Source organism: Fundulus heteroclitus, unplaced genomic scaffold, assembly GCF_011125445.2.
Source record: "Fundulus heteroclitus isolate FHET01 unplaced genomic scaffold, MU-UCD_Fhet_4.1 scaffold_349, whole genome shotgun sequence".
In the NCBI taxonomy this organism is placed as follows: Eukaryota; Metazoa; Chordata; class Actinopteri; order Cyprinodontiformes; family Fundulidae; genus Fundulus; species Fundulus heteroclitus.
In genome coordinates, this window is record NW_023396759.1 from 18,127 (window position 1) to 34,103 (window position 15,977).

At 43.6% G+C, this 15,977-nt stretch overlaps 1 protein-coding gene across 1 annotated transcript; it reads left to right on the forward strand.

Moving 5' to 3' along the window:
- The first annotated feature begins 338 nt into the window (after positions 1–338).
- Positions 339–1,328, forward strand: LOC118559842 (ferritin, heavy subunit). The gene has a single exon (XM_036130362.1). It carries the CDS (start codon positions 579–581, stop codon positions 1,110–1,112), a length of 534 nt encoding a protein of 177 aa, XP_035986255.1. The 5' UTR covers positions 339–578; the 3' UTR covers positions 1,113–1,328.
- The last annotated feature ends 14,649 nt before the right edge of the window (positions 1,329–15,977 follow it).

The window sequence follows — 15,977 nt, forward strand, 5'->3', positions numbered from 1 at the left end:
GCTGATCTGAAGGACGTTCCCCTGACTGAGGGAGAAACATTGTTTGTAGATGGCTCATCCAAAAAGGATGACAAAGGCAAAACAAGAACTGGCTACTCTGTAGTCACCGCTGACACAGTAATAAAAGCTTTTTTCTTTGCCACAGCACTACTCTGCCCAAGCTGCAGAATTAGTGGCCTTGACTGAGGCCTGTAAACTCATAAAAAAATAAAAATAAAAAAAAAGAAACTACAAATGTCTGACAGCCTAAAATGGACCCCTGAAGCAGAAGAAGCCTTCTGCAGCATTAAGCAGGCCCTAGTAAGCAGCTGCACGCTTGCTCTGCCTGATTACAACAAACAGTTCATCCTGGTTAACGGACGGTGAAGGTTACCTGCTTCAACAGTGCTTGAACGGCAACCTTTAACTGTCTCAAAGGCCCCAACATTTAAAGCAGCTGTTTCTACTCCGCTTTCCGTCCCGAAGCTGAAACTTTAGGCACCGCCAGCTACGTTTGATCCTCCGCTTCGCCTGAGAGCTAACCTGCTTGTTTTGCTAACAACGCAACCAAGAGCGACGACCTCCTCAAAAGACGAACCATGACTTCCCAGGTGAGACACAACTTCCATCAGGACTGCGAGGCTGCCATCAACAGGCAGATCAACCTGGAGCTGTACGCCTCCTACGTCTACCTGTCCATGGGTTACTACTTTGACCGGGATGATCAGGCATTGCACAACTTTGCCAAGTTCTTCCGTCATCAGTCCCATGAGGAGCGTGAGCATGCTGAAAAGCTGATGAAGCTGCAGAACCAGAGGGGAGGAAGGATTTTCCTGCAGGACGTCAAGAAGCCAGACAGGGATGAGTGGGGCAGTGGTGTCGAGGCTCTTGAATGTGCCCTGCAGCTTGAGAAGAGTGTGAACCAGTCGCTGCTGGACTTGCACAAGCTTTGCTCCACTCACAATGACCCACATTTGTGCGACTTCATTGAGACTCACTACCTTGATGAGCAGGTGAAGTCTATCAAAGAGCTGGGAGACTGGGTGAGCAACCTGCGGCGCATGGGAGCTCCTCAGAACGGCATGGCGGAGTACCTGTTTGACAAACACACTCTCGGCAAAGAGAGCAGCTAAATCCGTCCAGAACTCCATTAGAAAGTCTTCTGTCTGGGGACATTAGTATCTTGCTTTCAGAAACTTAGAAATAAGCCTTTTGCATGAAATTGCTCATTCATTGTTCAACAGTTACTATAGAAACCTTTTGGCTTTGTTGTAGTTCCTGCATGTTTTGCTGTCTTGTTGAAGACAAAGTGTTAACCAAACCAAATAAATCCAACCCTCTGGATTCTCAAAAAAAAAAAGCCAGAGAACCAAGAAGAGTGGGCTACTACAATCCTAAACCTTCCCAAATTATGAAACTATTACAAAATCCATGTAAAGCGTCGAAAGATGACAAAAGAACTGAAGAGCTATATTTTTGTTATCAGAATAATAAGATCCGGACTGTGATTAGTTTTAATAAAGACCAATTCAAGATAGGAGGATCTTTAAATTTTCTGAAACTGGCTGGTTTTCCAAAAGGTTTATGGGTGGTATTTATCGTCAGGAAAATAGTATTACTGGCATCAGTTAGTTTCACCTTTCCTTTCCACTGTCTGGCAATGTTACTCGTACCATATGTGTTTTGTCTCCACGTATGATCTGTTGTCTCAAACACATTTTCCCAATTGTGCCCTGTCTGTTTCATTCCTGTGCCATCTAAATACCATTTGTAACCTTTCCAATCAGAAGCTTTGTAACCTCCTATCTTGAATTGGTCTTTATTAAAACTAATCACAGTCCGGATCTTATTATTCTGATAACAAAAATATAGCTCTTCAGTTCTTTTGTCATCTTTCGACGCTTTACATGGATTTTGTAATAGTTTCATAATTTGGGAAGGTTTAGGATTGTAGTAGCCCACTCTTCTTGGTTCTCAGTTTCTTTTTTTTTTTTTTTTTTTTTTTTTTTTTTTTTTTTTTTTACATCCATTATAACGTTCAGAGATTAGGTAATAAAACAGAACAAGGTTTTGCAGCCATCCATGAACAACTGTCAGCTACCTCTATAATGGCTTTCCAGAACAGAATTGCTGTTTATATGCTCCTAGCAGAAAAAGGAGGCGTCTGTGCCATCTTTGGAGAACAGTGTTGTACCTTTATTCCAAATAACACTGCGGCAGATGGCAGCTTGACAAAGGCCCTAGAAGGCCTCCGTTCCTTAAACAGCAAAATGAAAGACCATTCTGGAGTTGATACATCTATGTGGGATGGCTTTGGAGAAGTGTTTGGAAAATACAAACAGCTAGTGGTATCAATTTTAATGTCTATTGCTGTGTTTGCAGCTATTCTGACCTTATGTGGATGTTGTTGTATTCCGTGTTTAAGAGCATTATGCACTAGAGTGATAACAACAGCCATACAGCCCGTAAAAGAGGAAATGTATGCGCTGCTTGCAACTGAAAAATCATCAGCTGATTCTGAAAATGAAGACGAAGAGACATCTCTTAATTTTCCAGACCTGTATCCTGATCCCGACGACTGTGACGACCTCTGGGTGTAACCTTTAAGTTGTGAATGAATTTATGGTTGAAAATCTGACAAGAAGAGACCAATAGAGGATGAAACATAGCTTAAAGTGAATAAACAGGAGGGTAATGTTGGATTTATTATAGTTATTCTACTTTTAATCTATATTCTAGTTATATTATGTTTCACTTATAACAACTAAATCACTATGCAATCTTATATTTTACTAATAACATTCTTGATCATTTACAATATTATATTATACTTATTACTGAAGTGTTATTTCTCCTTATATCAGAACACAAGCATGCGAGCAGTTGCAGGTTGCACCCAATTGTATCTTGCAGCTGCCTGTGGAAGATAAAGAAGTTACTCCCATAACAATGAATGCTGTTGTTGTGTATTGGTTCCCTGCCTAATAGATTTCAACTGGTTTGTTCCCCTTCCCTCAGCAGTTGAAATCCTGTGTAACTAGGGCGTTCCAATTTTCAATAAAAAGCCTGGCGAGCGGAGACTGCTTCAGAGTGGTTTGGAGGATTGTAAACTGAGCAATCTCCGAGCCCTCTCCTTGCAAGATAAACATAACTGATTCTCTGTGTCTTCTTTGTGCAGGTTGCTGAATAAGATGTTTGGTGTTTAAACCCAACAGTTCCATCTGCTGAAGAACTAGGACAGCGTTTCAGAAGCACACCATCAGGCCTACAGTCAAACACGGTGGTGGCAGTGTGATGGTCTGGGTGCTTCTGCTTCTTCTGGACCTGGAGGACTTGCTAGAACTGAAGGAAGCATGAATTCTGCTCTTTGACAGAAAATCCTGGAGAAGAAAGTCCTGAAGCAGTTCTGGACCTTAGACTCAAGCTGACTGAGGTTCTGCAGCAGAGCAATGATCCAAAGCTCAGCAGCAAAGCCAGGGATGAAGGTTGTGGAGTGGCCTAGTCAAAGTCTGGAGCTAAAGCTGACTGAGATGCTGTGGCCTGACCTTAAACAGGCTGTTCATGCTGGAAAAGCCTCCAATGTGTCTGAATGAAAAAGTTCTGCAAAGCAGAGCGGGTCCAAACTGGTCCAGCTGATGGAAAAGACTGATTAGCAGTTGTCAGAACCACTTGATGGCAGCTGCTGCCGCCATGGCTTGAAGCAGAAATAACACAAGAATGACTTTCAAACGACTTTCTGGATCTACTCAGGTTCTGTTTGTCTGACATTAAAATTCATTTGATGATCTGAAAAGTTTCCATGTGACAAAAACTAGAAGAAATCCAACAAATTCTTTAGATTTCTGTGGAAAACGTCTGAAGACTGAGAGCAAAGTGGAAGCAAAGTCAGATTGCTGGTTTGTTGCTCAAAGGTTGGCAGTAAAGCAGATTATTCTGATTAGTGCGGATGAAGCCTCCAGCTGTCTGCCCTTCATCCTGCTCCATGCTGCCATCACACAGGAACAAGACACCAAAGATCATGTGAACTCCTTGGCTGGAGGCAGAGACTCATCCCTAACCTGGAGGCAACAAAATACAGCAAGTCCTTTCTGTCAACTTTGAATTGACAGCTTGATGGATTCAAAATCTGGCCCAGATCAAATCCATCATTTCTGAGCCTAATTTATGACCTTCTGAGCCTTTTCTCCCTGATGCTCTCCCACATATAACTGCAGCCCTAACCGTGGCCTTAGTGGCTTTTCTGGGCATTTTAGGAGACACATGGAGACAAAGTAGCTCATCATGGTGAAGTGGAGCAAAAGGAAACTAGTTGTTTGTTTCTTCGTGGGAAAGTTTTGGAGAATCTCTTTCTGCTGCCGTTCTAAAGGCTTTACAGGAGGAATCTGATCTGCTGGCTTTCAGTCCACAAACACATCAACTAACTTCTTGGTGATCTCTTTAGTTTTCAGCTTTAAAGTTGATTCAAAGCTGTTAAAGCTGAAGAACATTTGCTCAGATGCAGCAATGGAGAAAATCAAAGCTTTTCTTCTTGGACTGTTTCAAACTAATGAGTCTTCAAAGAAATCTGCAGCACATTTAATCTTCACTTTTATTAGATGGAGTTATTCAGGGGGAAAAGTTTCCACTAATGGATGTGCTGCTTTGTGTTGATCTGCCAAATCAAATGGCAGTAAAATCAGCAGAGTTTGTGGTGGTCAGCTGGTCAGCTGCTAAAAAGACTTTAATGGGGTGTGAATACTTTAGCCTGTAGGGGCCTGTAGTGGAAGTCAGTTTGCTAGCAGGACTCTGCAGCAGCTGATGGATGTTGAGCAGCTGATGTGTGGATGAAAAGCCAGAGAAAATGAAGGTGCTCAGCTTTGAGAAAGCTGTGAAAACTTTGCTAGCAGCAGAATTTGCTGCTGCTGCTGCTGTATTTTAGGAAGAGAAGAGCTGCAGCTCTAGCAGCCCTAATGTCAGAGAAAAGTCCATCTTTAATGCAGCAACTAGAAATCTCTGCTGGTGGGAGTCAGAGGAAGCTGCAAGCTGGCAGCTTGTAGAATGGCAAGCAAAGTAACATGGAGGGAGGCTCTGAGAAATGTTTCCATCCTTCAGCTTTTCTAGCCCACTTCCAGCAGCTCAACATGAAGCCAGATGGAGATTTGGCCAAAGAGCCGAGCGCTTGTCATTGTTGATCATTTAGAGATCAGACTGTGAGGACATGACAGAGCTGCAGTCATCAGAGCCCAGCAGAAAGCAGCAGAAGCCAGAGAAGAAGCAGCAGCCATGCTTGTGTTGTGGATCAAGGTAGCGTGCTCCATGTTTGGCTCATTAAAGCAGAAGCTTCAGAAGCAGACAATGGGCCACTACTGCACTTTACAAGTTTACAGTCCTAGCAGAGTTTCCTTTAAAGACCTTTGGCTTCCAGGCGCTTCTTTCTGGAGGAGTGGCACCCTGGAGCGGGTGGGCTCAGGAAGCCCACTGCAGCTTGGTGACTAGAAGCCACTTTCTAGCAGTGACTTCTGTGCTGCTGCTCGCTTGGCCTTTAACTTTTTCATCTGCAAAGCTGAACAAGGATCAGATGTGCGCTGAGTCTGGACTCACATCTTGACTGAGAACGCTGCAAATGCTGCGCTGAAAGCACAACTTTGGCTCTTTTCTGGACCCAGGGACAAGATTTGCTCCTCAGCGCTGAACCTGACCTACATGGTGGGGGGGGGGGGGGGGGGGTCCCTGTGGGCTGCCGTACTCCTCCCCTTCTACCTGTCCTTGGTCCAAGCCGTCCTGATGATTGTCCTTCCAGCGCTTCAGGCAGCTCTGCAGGGCCAAGGGACAGAAGTGATCTCTGCAAGAAGTAGAAAGTCACCTTCTGCATGTGGAAAAGTTGGAGCCTTTAGCATGCAGAAGTTTGAAGAATCAGTCTTTGTTCCCAGAAAGCCGTAGTGGAGCAAAAACACACAAAGACAATGAGTGCAGAAGAGCAGCTGCAAAAAGGCCTCAAAGAAAGTGAAAAGAAGAAAAGAGCAGCAGCAGCAGGAGTCCGGGTGGCCAGCAGAGCAGCACAGCCACAATTTTCCATCTCAAGCCATGAACTTTAAAGCCAGATAGGATCATGTTTAGCTTTGAAGGGCTCCACAAGCCATCAGAATCAAAGCAGAAGCAGAAGCAGGAGCTCAGCTACTTTTAGCTACTTTGTAGACGGCATTCTGGGAGAAAGAAGAGTTTTCATCCACTTTTTTCCACTCTTGCTGCTCATGTGCATTAATGTGCCACCATGAGAGACGAGGGGAAGCTTCTGCTTCTGCTGCTCACACGCTGCACTCTGGACTCCCCAGCAGAAGAGAAAACAGACTCTGCAATAGTTAGAAAAGCACTTCTCACTAACTTTGCAGCTGCACACCTTGCAGAGGGAAAAAGGCCTGAAAAAAGAGGCAAAGCAGCCACTTGTTCCATCCTCTGATGATTAGAAATGAAAGCAGGAAAATCTGCAAAGTGCTTCTTTAGGATCCTGTTCTACGGCTGCAGCTTCTAGCTGCTAAATATCTGAAGACACTTTGGCTTCAGCAGCTTGTGGAGAGCAGCTCTAAAGGAAACTTTCTCACTATGGGGGCTTTATTTTCTGCTGGAACTTTGCTGCTTTTAGCAGCTTTCTGTCCTCCAACACTTGATGCTCAGACCAGAAGCTTAGCTCTGCTTGCTCCCAGCTCAGAGGATGAAGGACGTTTGAAGGTGAAGACGTGACTTTATGGACATGTTGATGGAAATCAAGGACTATTGTGAATGAAGGAGGAGGAGATGGCTGGTCTTGATGACTCAGCATTTCTTGGATCCTTGCAGGGAGAAGAGCAGCAGTCTGTGGAAGATGTTCAATGTGTTCTAAGCAGACAGAGAAATGTTCTCTTCTAGATGTGGCTGACTAGAGGCAGCCTTCAAGAGCCACTCCCCGACTGAAGCCTGCAGCTTTCCTTTCTGCCTAGCGCTCTCTGTGCTCCTCAGCCTTGGCTCTCTCTCTCAGACTAAACACAATCAGGAGGGATTGAAGACTTTTGTCAGGCTGGCAGCACACAAACTTTTGGAACTTTTCTATCTGAGCAACACATGATTGATTTGCTCCTTTAAATAGTCACAGTCATGCTGGGCTCTGGGAGGTCAAAGGTCAGCTAGGTGCCAGCAGGGAAATCCTGATGGCCAAGTTGCTGAATCTTTGCAGCTTTTCCATCTTTTTCTGCCTGCGTTCAGTTCAGATGATCTTTTAGTTGCTTCCTGCAGAGATGTGAACGTTCCACCATGATTCCTGTCTGATTCCAGCAGAGCAGCAACACACATGATGCTTTAAAGCCAAACTGAAGAGGCAGATGCAGACAGGAAGGATTGCTGGCTGCAGTTAGTTGCTGTGGACAGCAGGTGGCGCTGCTGCATGGCCCACAGAGGGAGAGCAGCAGCGCCACCTGCAGGGACACATGAAGAGCAGCCTGAAGCTGAGCTGGGAGACATGAAGCTTTAACATCTGCTGAACTCTTCAGCTCCTCTTTCCCTCACATCTGCCCTGAAGCAGCTTTAAGGTGGAAAACTGCTGCAGCTGGAGGAGATTCAGCAAAACCAACATGTTGCTTTGCTTTCTGGGCCACAAGCTCCACAGGAGGCTTGGCAGCATCAAGGTGGATGCAAGAAGAAGAAGAAGAAGAAGAAGAAGAAGTGAGAGCAGCAGCAGCAGCAGTCACCTCCACACAGGCTCTGCTTCCTTGCTGAACATCTCCAAGCAACACGTTTCCTCAGCTGTGCTGTTAGGATGCTGCTCTGAAACATCTCAGGAGGACAGGACACTTGGAGACACTTTGGAGAGGAGATCTCCTGGAATCAGACTCACCTAAAGCTGCTGAGAGCCTCAACATCTCCAGATCCTCAGCAGACTGAGCTGAGCTGCTGACCAGTCTGCTGAGCAGAACTTTACTGGACCTGCAGCTCTGACTGGGATCTTCTTCCACTTTGGCTTTCAGCACAAACATCAGCAGAAGATTCCCAGAAATCACACATGAAATCAATCTTTTCTGGGACTCCAAGCTGGGAGAAAGTGAAGCTGACTGTGGCAACATTTGCTGAACACTTGCAGATGATTTCAGGGAGAAAATGAACCCCGTAGAACCAGGACTGAATGTTTTAGCTCAGCGTAGAAAGAAAGAAAGATTAGAGTCCAGCTAAACATGGATGGAGCCTTTTCATGAGCAATCTTTCACCTAGCATAAGAGCAGCTAAACAACTGCTAACACACTTCTATCACTGTTTAACAACCTTTAAATGCTCCACAGCAGATTAGTTTACAACAACAATCATCAAACTGTCACTTATTATGCTTCAAATCCACTTATTGAAGACAGAAAACCAAACTTCATACCTTCTCCCACGGAATGGGAACAGAAAGAGCGATGGAGAGCGTGGGAAACCCTTCACAGACTATAATGGTATGATCCGTTAATTTGTCTTTTTAAACTCCGAACTAACACTCAGAACAACTATCCATCAACTCAATAGGTTCACCGAGAAAGATAATTATTCACATTTTCATTCGCAACACCTTAAATTTGAAAAGAAATAATAATTTAGAAACAGGAAGTTACCCGCTGTTTTTCAATGGATCTGTCGTCTTTTCAAAATAAAAGCTGCCAGTGCTTATATAGTTTCCTACCGGAATAGCTTCTCACTGGACAATCTAGTGTAATAACATCACACTGCTACATTATGGATGTGGAGAATTGTTCAATAAGGTTTAAATAGTATAATAATATAATTATTTCCTGGTGGTTTGTGTAAAAGGATTTTGGAGCTAGTAGAGTCACGTGTGACATAAACACAGAGACTCAAGGTCTTGTTATAGAAATATATAATGAATAAATAATAATAATCTATCTATCTATATGTAGCAGCACAAATAGTACGCTGCCACTTTAAGGCCAATTATGGCTGCTGTATATCAGCAGGTCTCCACAAGGCTGCTGGTGTTGAACTCAGCTGCTTCTCTTTGTTTGTCAAACTGTGCTGGGCTTCTTTGTTGCTCCTCAGACCTCTGGAGCCATCTGTCCTGTTGTTTGCTGGCAGGAAGCTACACTGTGAGGAGGAATTGTGGACTTGTTTACCTGGCATGCTGGGAATTTACCAGTTACAGCCACCTGACCAGCCTCTGATCAGCATTCAACGTGGATTGACACTCGCTGCTGTTTTGCCTATAAAGACATGTTTTAAAGACTTAGCTGAACTTTCATTGGTGGCACCATTTATGGGATGCAGTGCAATATTGTAGTGGCATTGTATCACTGTTTTACTCATATTGATTTAGTTTTGTCTGTCATTTAGGGACTGAGGCTACTGTGGAAGCAGTGGTGAGCCTTGGTGGCGGTGTTTTCGGTTGTGTTGTGTTGGAGCACCCTTTGCTTGTGTTTGCTGTGTTTCTGTAGTGTCCAGGGTGCTCCCTTTTCTCCTCACCACTTTCCCCCCATTGCTAAGCCTCGGTTTCATTTAAAATAAAAATTATACTCAGTTTTCACTGTTTAAACATTCAAGTCCAGGTTATTGTTGAATTAAACCTACTGAAGTTTAATAAAGTTTTGTAGACTTTTCTATATCGTGTCTCATTTCCAGCAGAACTTACCTGGGCCCTTATTACCATTTTCCTGGAGTTATCCCAGGTGGTGCTGTTGGTTTCCCGTATTGTAAACTTTAACATGCGTGTTTCAAAGTAAAAGAAAATCCCCCCTCAGGTTGCCACATATCTAAGGATGGATATATTATTATTGAGGTTTTTAACGCACTAGTGGCTTGTTTCTCAGACAGTGGGCTGACAGCAAAGGGGCTACCAGAGAGGGCAGAGACATGCAGCAAAGGACCACAGGTCAGAGTCCAGCCTGCATCAAACGCCTAGAGGACTAAGGCCTCTGTACATGGGTTGTGTGTGCTAACCACTGTGGCACCCAATCACGCCCATTATTATTATTTTTATTACAGCCATATGCTTTGATCTATTATAGAGCTGCTTGCAGAAAATCAAAGCAGTCAATTATGTCCCTGTAATCAGACACTCTGATCCCGTCTCCTCCTCACACACCTAAGGGTAACTTAGAGTCACCATTTAACCTAACAATCATGTTTCTGGACTGTGGGCAGGAAGCCAGAGTACCCAGAGAGAACACCTGGGTTTACCTGGGTTCTTCCAGGTAAACCCAGATGTTGAACCCAGGATATTCTTGCTGCAAGCTAACAGAGCTACTGACTGCAGCACTGGGCAGCCATTTAGGGCCAGTTTGCTGTCAATGCAGAGATGAGCAGAAAGGAATCTAAACCTTGTTCCACACAGGTAGACTCACCTGTCCTGTGAGAAGGGGCGGAGCCTCAGAGGAGTCAGGTGTGATGAGATCAGGAGAAGCAGGTCTAGTCAGGTTCAGACTGCAGTCAGTTTAGATCAGAGCAAAGAGAAGAACCTGGATCAGGGTGGGCTTAACTTCTCCTGGTTTTCTCTCTGTAAACAGAACCAGAACCAGAACCCAGTCTGCTTCTGCTTCAGCTTTAATTCTTCACATCTTCTCAGGAAACAGAAGATGTTTTTATTCTCTGACAGTTGAACTAGGAAGTTAAACCTTTGTTCTCTCAGTGGGAATCTTGGACCGACCCGTTTGTTCAGATTCTTTAGCTGTGAGCTCACAGTCACTCCCTGTTTCCTCTCAGACTGAATAAAGCCCCAAGATGGAGGAACGTGATCAGAACCAGGAGGACAAAGCTGAGCAGCTATAATATTAAAGTTAATAATAAATCTAATAATAAAGAGGAAGTCATGGTTCTGATCCAAAGCTCCAGATATGAGGATTAAAGATGGAGGCTCAGACACAAAGTCTGGTTCTTTCTAATTAATCGTCACGCAGCATCAAAATGTTTGAACGCACCTTATTTCATCCTCATCATTATTTAGATCTGCTTCTGTTTCCTCTCCAGTCATTTTACTACTTTATCTATCTGATATTAATGCACTCTCACCTGTCAGCATCTTACTGGCTTTGCCTTCTGGGAGGAAAGCTGTTGGATTTTGTAAAAGGACCAACAGAAAATGGAGGAAAAAGAAGGTGAGAACAAAAAGGAGATGGACAGCAGCTCTGCCCAGGGCACAGCTCTGGAAGGTGAATAGAGGAGTTTTGAAAAGTCAATTGGTCCCTGGATCACAGAGCAAATACAAGCACTTTAAAGCTTATTGCTGCAGATTAATTTCTCTTTTTCTCTATTTTTACCCACCAGCCTGGTGAGAAGTGCTCCGTGTAGCAATCAAAAACAAGGAGATGTACATGTATATATATTCTTTGTAAATGTTTCCACTTGTTATTCAGGATTATTCAATATTTTTCCTATTTATTGATCCTCAGTAAATGACATTACTAGAGCTGCACCTTTAACCCATCAGGCTGCTGAAACTAATTAACCAGCCTCCAGTGGAGGAGCTAGGCTTTTTGGTTTGGGGGGCAACAGAATATCTTGGATGGGGGGGGGGGATCTTTTTTCTTGTCTCTCAAAAAGTCCCTTACCACCACTCTATAAGGGTGAGGACCCTATAAAATGTTTCCAGAGAACAAAACTACTGAATGCAATAAAATGTTGACTGGAAATGAGCTGAAGACTGAGAAGAAACCTGAAAAACAGACAAGTTACAACCTGACCTCAGAGTTTTACAGCTCAGCTCACTCCTGATAAAAAGAGAAGAAGAACTGAAAGGAAAGGTGTTTAAACTCAGGTAAACTCACCTTGACAGGGGGCGGAGCCTCAGGTGAGTCAGTTACAGTCAGGTATCAGATCAGGAGAAACAGGTTCTGACTCCATTTAGCAGCAGAACAGAACAGAGAGAAGACTCTGGATCAGGGTGAGTGTGAACTTGTTCTGGTTTTCTCTTTGTGGACTGTGAACAGAACCAGGAACAGAACTCAGTCTGGTTCTCCTTCAGAACCAAGCTGCTGCTTCATGTAACCGTGGTGCTGGTCAGGCTCTGATTTCCTGCTTATCAGCACCAACAAACGCTCAGTTTCCTTCCTTTGTCTCTTTTCTAAAGACAAAAACTGAATGTGAGGAAATGGGAGATGATGTAAAAGCGCCTTTAGCATCGTTTGCTTTCTGAGTGGAAAGTCTAGTCAGACTCATATTTGTGGGAAGACCATCCCACAGGTTGGTTCCTTTGACAGAAAAAAACATTTTTACCAAAAGATGTTTTACTAAATGGAACTTTCCATTCTCCACATGTAGCAGCTCCAGTTGTTCAGTAGAACCGGTACCGGTTCTCTGCTGCTTCTTCCTCATGATCTTAGCTAATGCTGACGTCAGTGACTCACATCCTGTTCTAGATGAATAATTGAGCTGAATCAGGAAAACTGCTTTGAAAACTCTGAAGTCTGCAGATTGTGATTTAGCTGCTGAATAAAAGCTGAAAATCAAACTTTGTTCTCAGTTGATCTCTGATTCTTTGCAGCAGCAGCCGCACCTTTCTGTAAAATCTCTCTAGAGACAGTTTGTCTCCTGCAGAACAACATGTCATGGTTGCTATTTAGTTCTTTTACAACCAGCCTCTGATGACATCACAGCAGGCCACTAATCAGAGTCCTTTAGAATACGGCCATTTGTAGTTTTTCTCTCCTTTTTCTCCTGGTTGTGGATCCAGTTGCTCCTTCAGAGGCGTTTCCTTGTATTTCCTGGTTTCCTGGTTTTCTCTACGGCTGCACCATGTTTGATCCAGATGTGTTCAGTTGTCTAGCATCTGGTTTATTATCGCCTGTTGTCTTTGTTCACATAAATTCTATTTTAATTCAATCTGAAAAACTCACACGGAGAGAAAAAGACAATTAGAAGAATTTTATTGCTACAATTATTTCAAGACTTTGGCGCTCAGACCTCAGCAGGAAACAGTAGCGCTGAATTTTCCTTTAATAAGCATAAGCAGGTGTATGAGAACAGAGATGTTTCCCCCCAGGCCTGAAACTGGTGGTGGAGTGGAGATAGACCAAGTTGGTTCAGTCCATAGACGCTGGTTGGTGAGACCATCTGCTTGAGCTGTATTGGTGAGATCCAGTAGACTGGGAGAGCTGATACTAGTGCTTCACTCAGGGACCCAGAAAGATAGATGTCCAGCTTGGATAAACACAGGTTTGCATGAACCTGTCCATGATGAGCAAGCATAAAGCGACAGTGGAGAGGAAAAACTCCCCTTTGGGAAGAAACCTCTGGCAGAACCAGGCTCAACATGGCGGTCTTCTGCCGGACCCATTGAGATGTGACAGGGAATGCAGTCAGAGTCCAGGAGGAATTACACTCTGATAGGGACGAGGTTGAAGGAGCACCATGGGAAAGCCAGATGGAGCTTGGCTACCATGGTGGAGAAGGGATGGAGGTGGGTTGAATCAGGGTCATCTGAGTCCTAATCAGACATTGTGCAACCACTGCTTGAGCTTTGGCTGGGTAGCAGGCTGAGACGTGATTTGAAGACCTTTGAGATGAACTCTGGATGCTGATTGGGCTTCGTGGAGGTCTGGTTCAAAGCTGATTGGCTTACGTCGGAGGAGATGAGCCTCTGATTGGATGAATGTAAGTAATTCAGTTTCTTCAGTTGAATTTCCACCTAGGCTTCATATAGTTTATTAATACTTTTAAATGCCTGCCCTAATTGACAAATATCAAAGTTTCTATGGATTGAAAAGGAGCCAGAAATGTTGTTCAGCAGTTCATGCAGACTAGTTTGTAACAGCGTCACTTTTAACCCTCTCATTGCCGTTTATTCAGCAGACAGGACTTGCCTGAAGTTTGTTGCTTTGCCCTTTAAACAGTTATTGCTCAGTCAGAAACACAATTAATACTGAATAACTGTCAGATAGTGAAAGTTGAAGAAGTCTTGGACAAAACGGCAGAAGGACACTCCCTGCACAGTTTGGATTCTACAGCCAAAGAAATAAATAGAGAAAAACTTCAGGTCTCCTGAATATAACTTTGGTCATAAAGGAGCTGAAACACCAAGATGTTCCTCCTAAATAAAATATTTTTCAGAGGAACATCTTGGTTCTGATTGAGCTCATCATGGTAAAATCTTCAATCAGATAAATCCATCTCTGCTGTTCTTCTGGAGAATGACCTGCAGGATGGTCCAAGAGAAGAGTTACAAGCTGCAGAAGAGAACTAAAAGGATGTAAAACTTTCTGGAAATGAGTATATTTGTCCTTGATTTGAGCAGCTAAATCAGATTATCTGCCAATGGAATGAGTATTTTAATCCCTAAAATAAGATAATTAGATATACTGACCTTGAAATAAGATGGTGGAGATGAGTTGATCCCATATTAAGTGCTAAATCGTATTCAGTTGGCAGATAGTCCTACTTAGCTGCTTAGATCAAGGGCAAAAACACTCATTTCAATCCAACTTTACTTCCTTTTAGTTCCTTTTAGCAGTGAAGCTGCAGCATCTTTGTTCATCTTTGCGGGCCGCTGTGTTCAGAAACAACACATCAGAACCTCAGAGGAAATGTTCCCTCCTCCATTCACTCTGGATGTTTCTACAGACTGTTATGGGAATTGTAGGTGGAATTCTAAACAATAGTAACTTAGTTCCCATCTTTACTGAATGAGGAGACGGCAGTGATAAAGTTCCAGCACTTTTATTGAGAAACAGAGCAGAGATCACATAGATGGAAAGTAATCGCACCCCACGGTTCCGCTGCGGTCTGTGTCTGCCCAGTCTCTCCCTGTCTCGCTTTTCCGGCTTCCCCTAATACTGCACAGTGGCCTTGGCTTGAGACATAACAAAGACAGTCTATCATAGACAATAATCATTCTATGCAGCATTCAGCCTTGCACACAGCAAACAGTGGATCTTATACACAGCCATCATGTCTCCAGGCCTCCTATGTCCGAGTGGTGTGAGGCCATAGTGACTTCAGAATAATAATAAAAAAATAATAATATTTCTTATACCAAGACCTGGAACAGGATTCCAGTTCAGACCTGAAAAGTTTCACCCTCAGTTTTAGCTTAATTTCTGAAGAAACCAGAACTTCTCCAGATGGTTCTGAGGAGATCACCCAGCAGACATCAGGAGGTGCATGAAGTAGTGAAGGAGAGGACAATCCAGACCCAGATGGTACCTGCTGAACTCAGGTTCCTCTGGTCCTCTACACACATGATGGGAACCAGCTTTCTGCTCTACAGAACACTGACTGGACCTGAACCACTGGGAACTGACTGGTTCTGGTTCCTCTCTCAGGCTGACTGAAGTCCAGGAGATGGAGAACAGAGCAGAACCTCCAGGATCCAGCAGTCCGTCTATCAGGAGTGACCGATCCAAAGAAGACAATCCAGGCTTCAGTGAAGAACCTGGACCCTCAGAGTAAGAAAGCTTCTGCAGCAGTTTGTGTTCAGAGCTTCTTCTCTGGTTTTTATCAGAGTTTCTCACTGATTGATGGTGATCTGAATAACAACATGTTGGTGTTTCAGAGGTCAGAACCACAGACAGAGAGCAGAACCTCCAGGATCCAGCTGTCCGTCCATGAGGAGTGACCGGTCCAGAGGAGAACCTCCAGACTTCAGTGAAGAACCTGGACCCTCAGACTCAGAGTAAGAACCCAGTCTCTAACTGATCCTTGTGATTCCACAGAGATATAAAACATAATATTTACTCAGTCTTCAGTTCATAAAATGAAAGTAAATTAGTTTAGAACTTTAACTTAACTCAAAGCTCCATAATCATCAGCTGTTAGTCAATAAACCAGTAGTATTCACAGAAGAAACATTGGGCCTGGATTATACACACATGTACAATGGTCTTAGTCACATTGGCTGTAGGGAGAATTGTTGGCATGTAAATGTGTAAATATATGTTTAGAAGCATATTCATTCATTTGTTAAAAAATGGACCTTAGAGTTTTATAAACTCGTAAGTAAAGCATGAATTTATGTTAAGATCTAAAGGAAGGAGAAGGGGTGTTATTACTTTTGTTTTACTTCTTCAGACCAGGACCTG

Bases quoted from the DNA above. Each gene is read 5' to 3' on its own strand.
- LOC118559842 (XM_036130362.1), top strand. From the start codon at position 579: ATGACTTCCCAGGTGAGACACAACTTCCATCAGGACTGCGAGGCTGCC.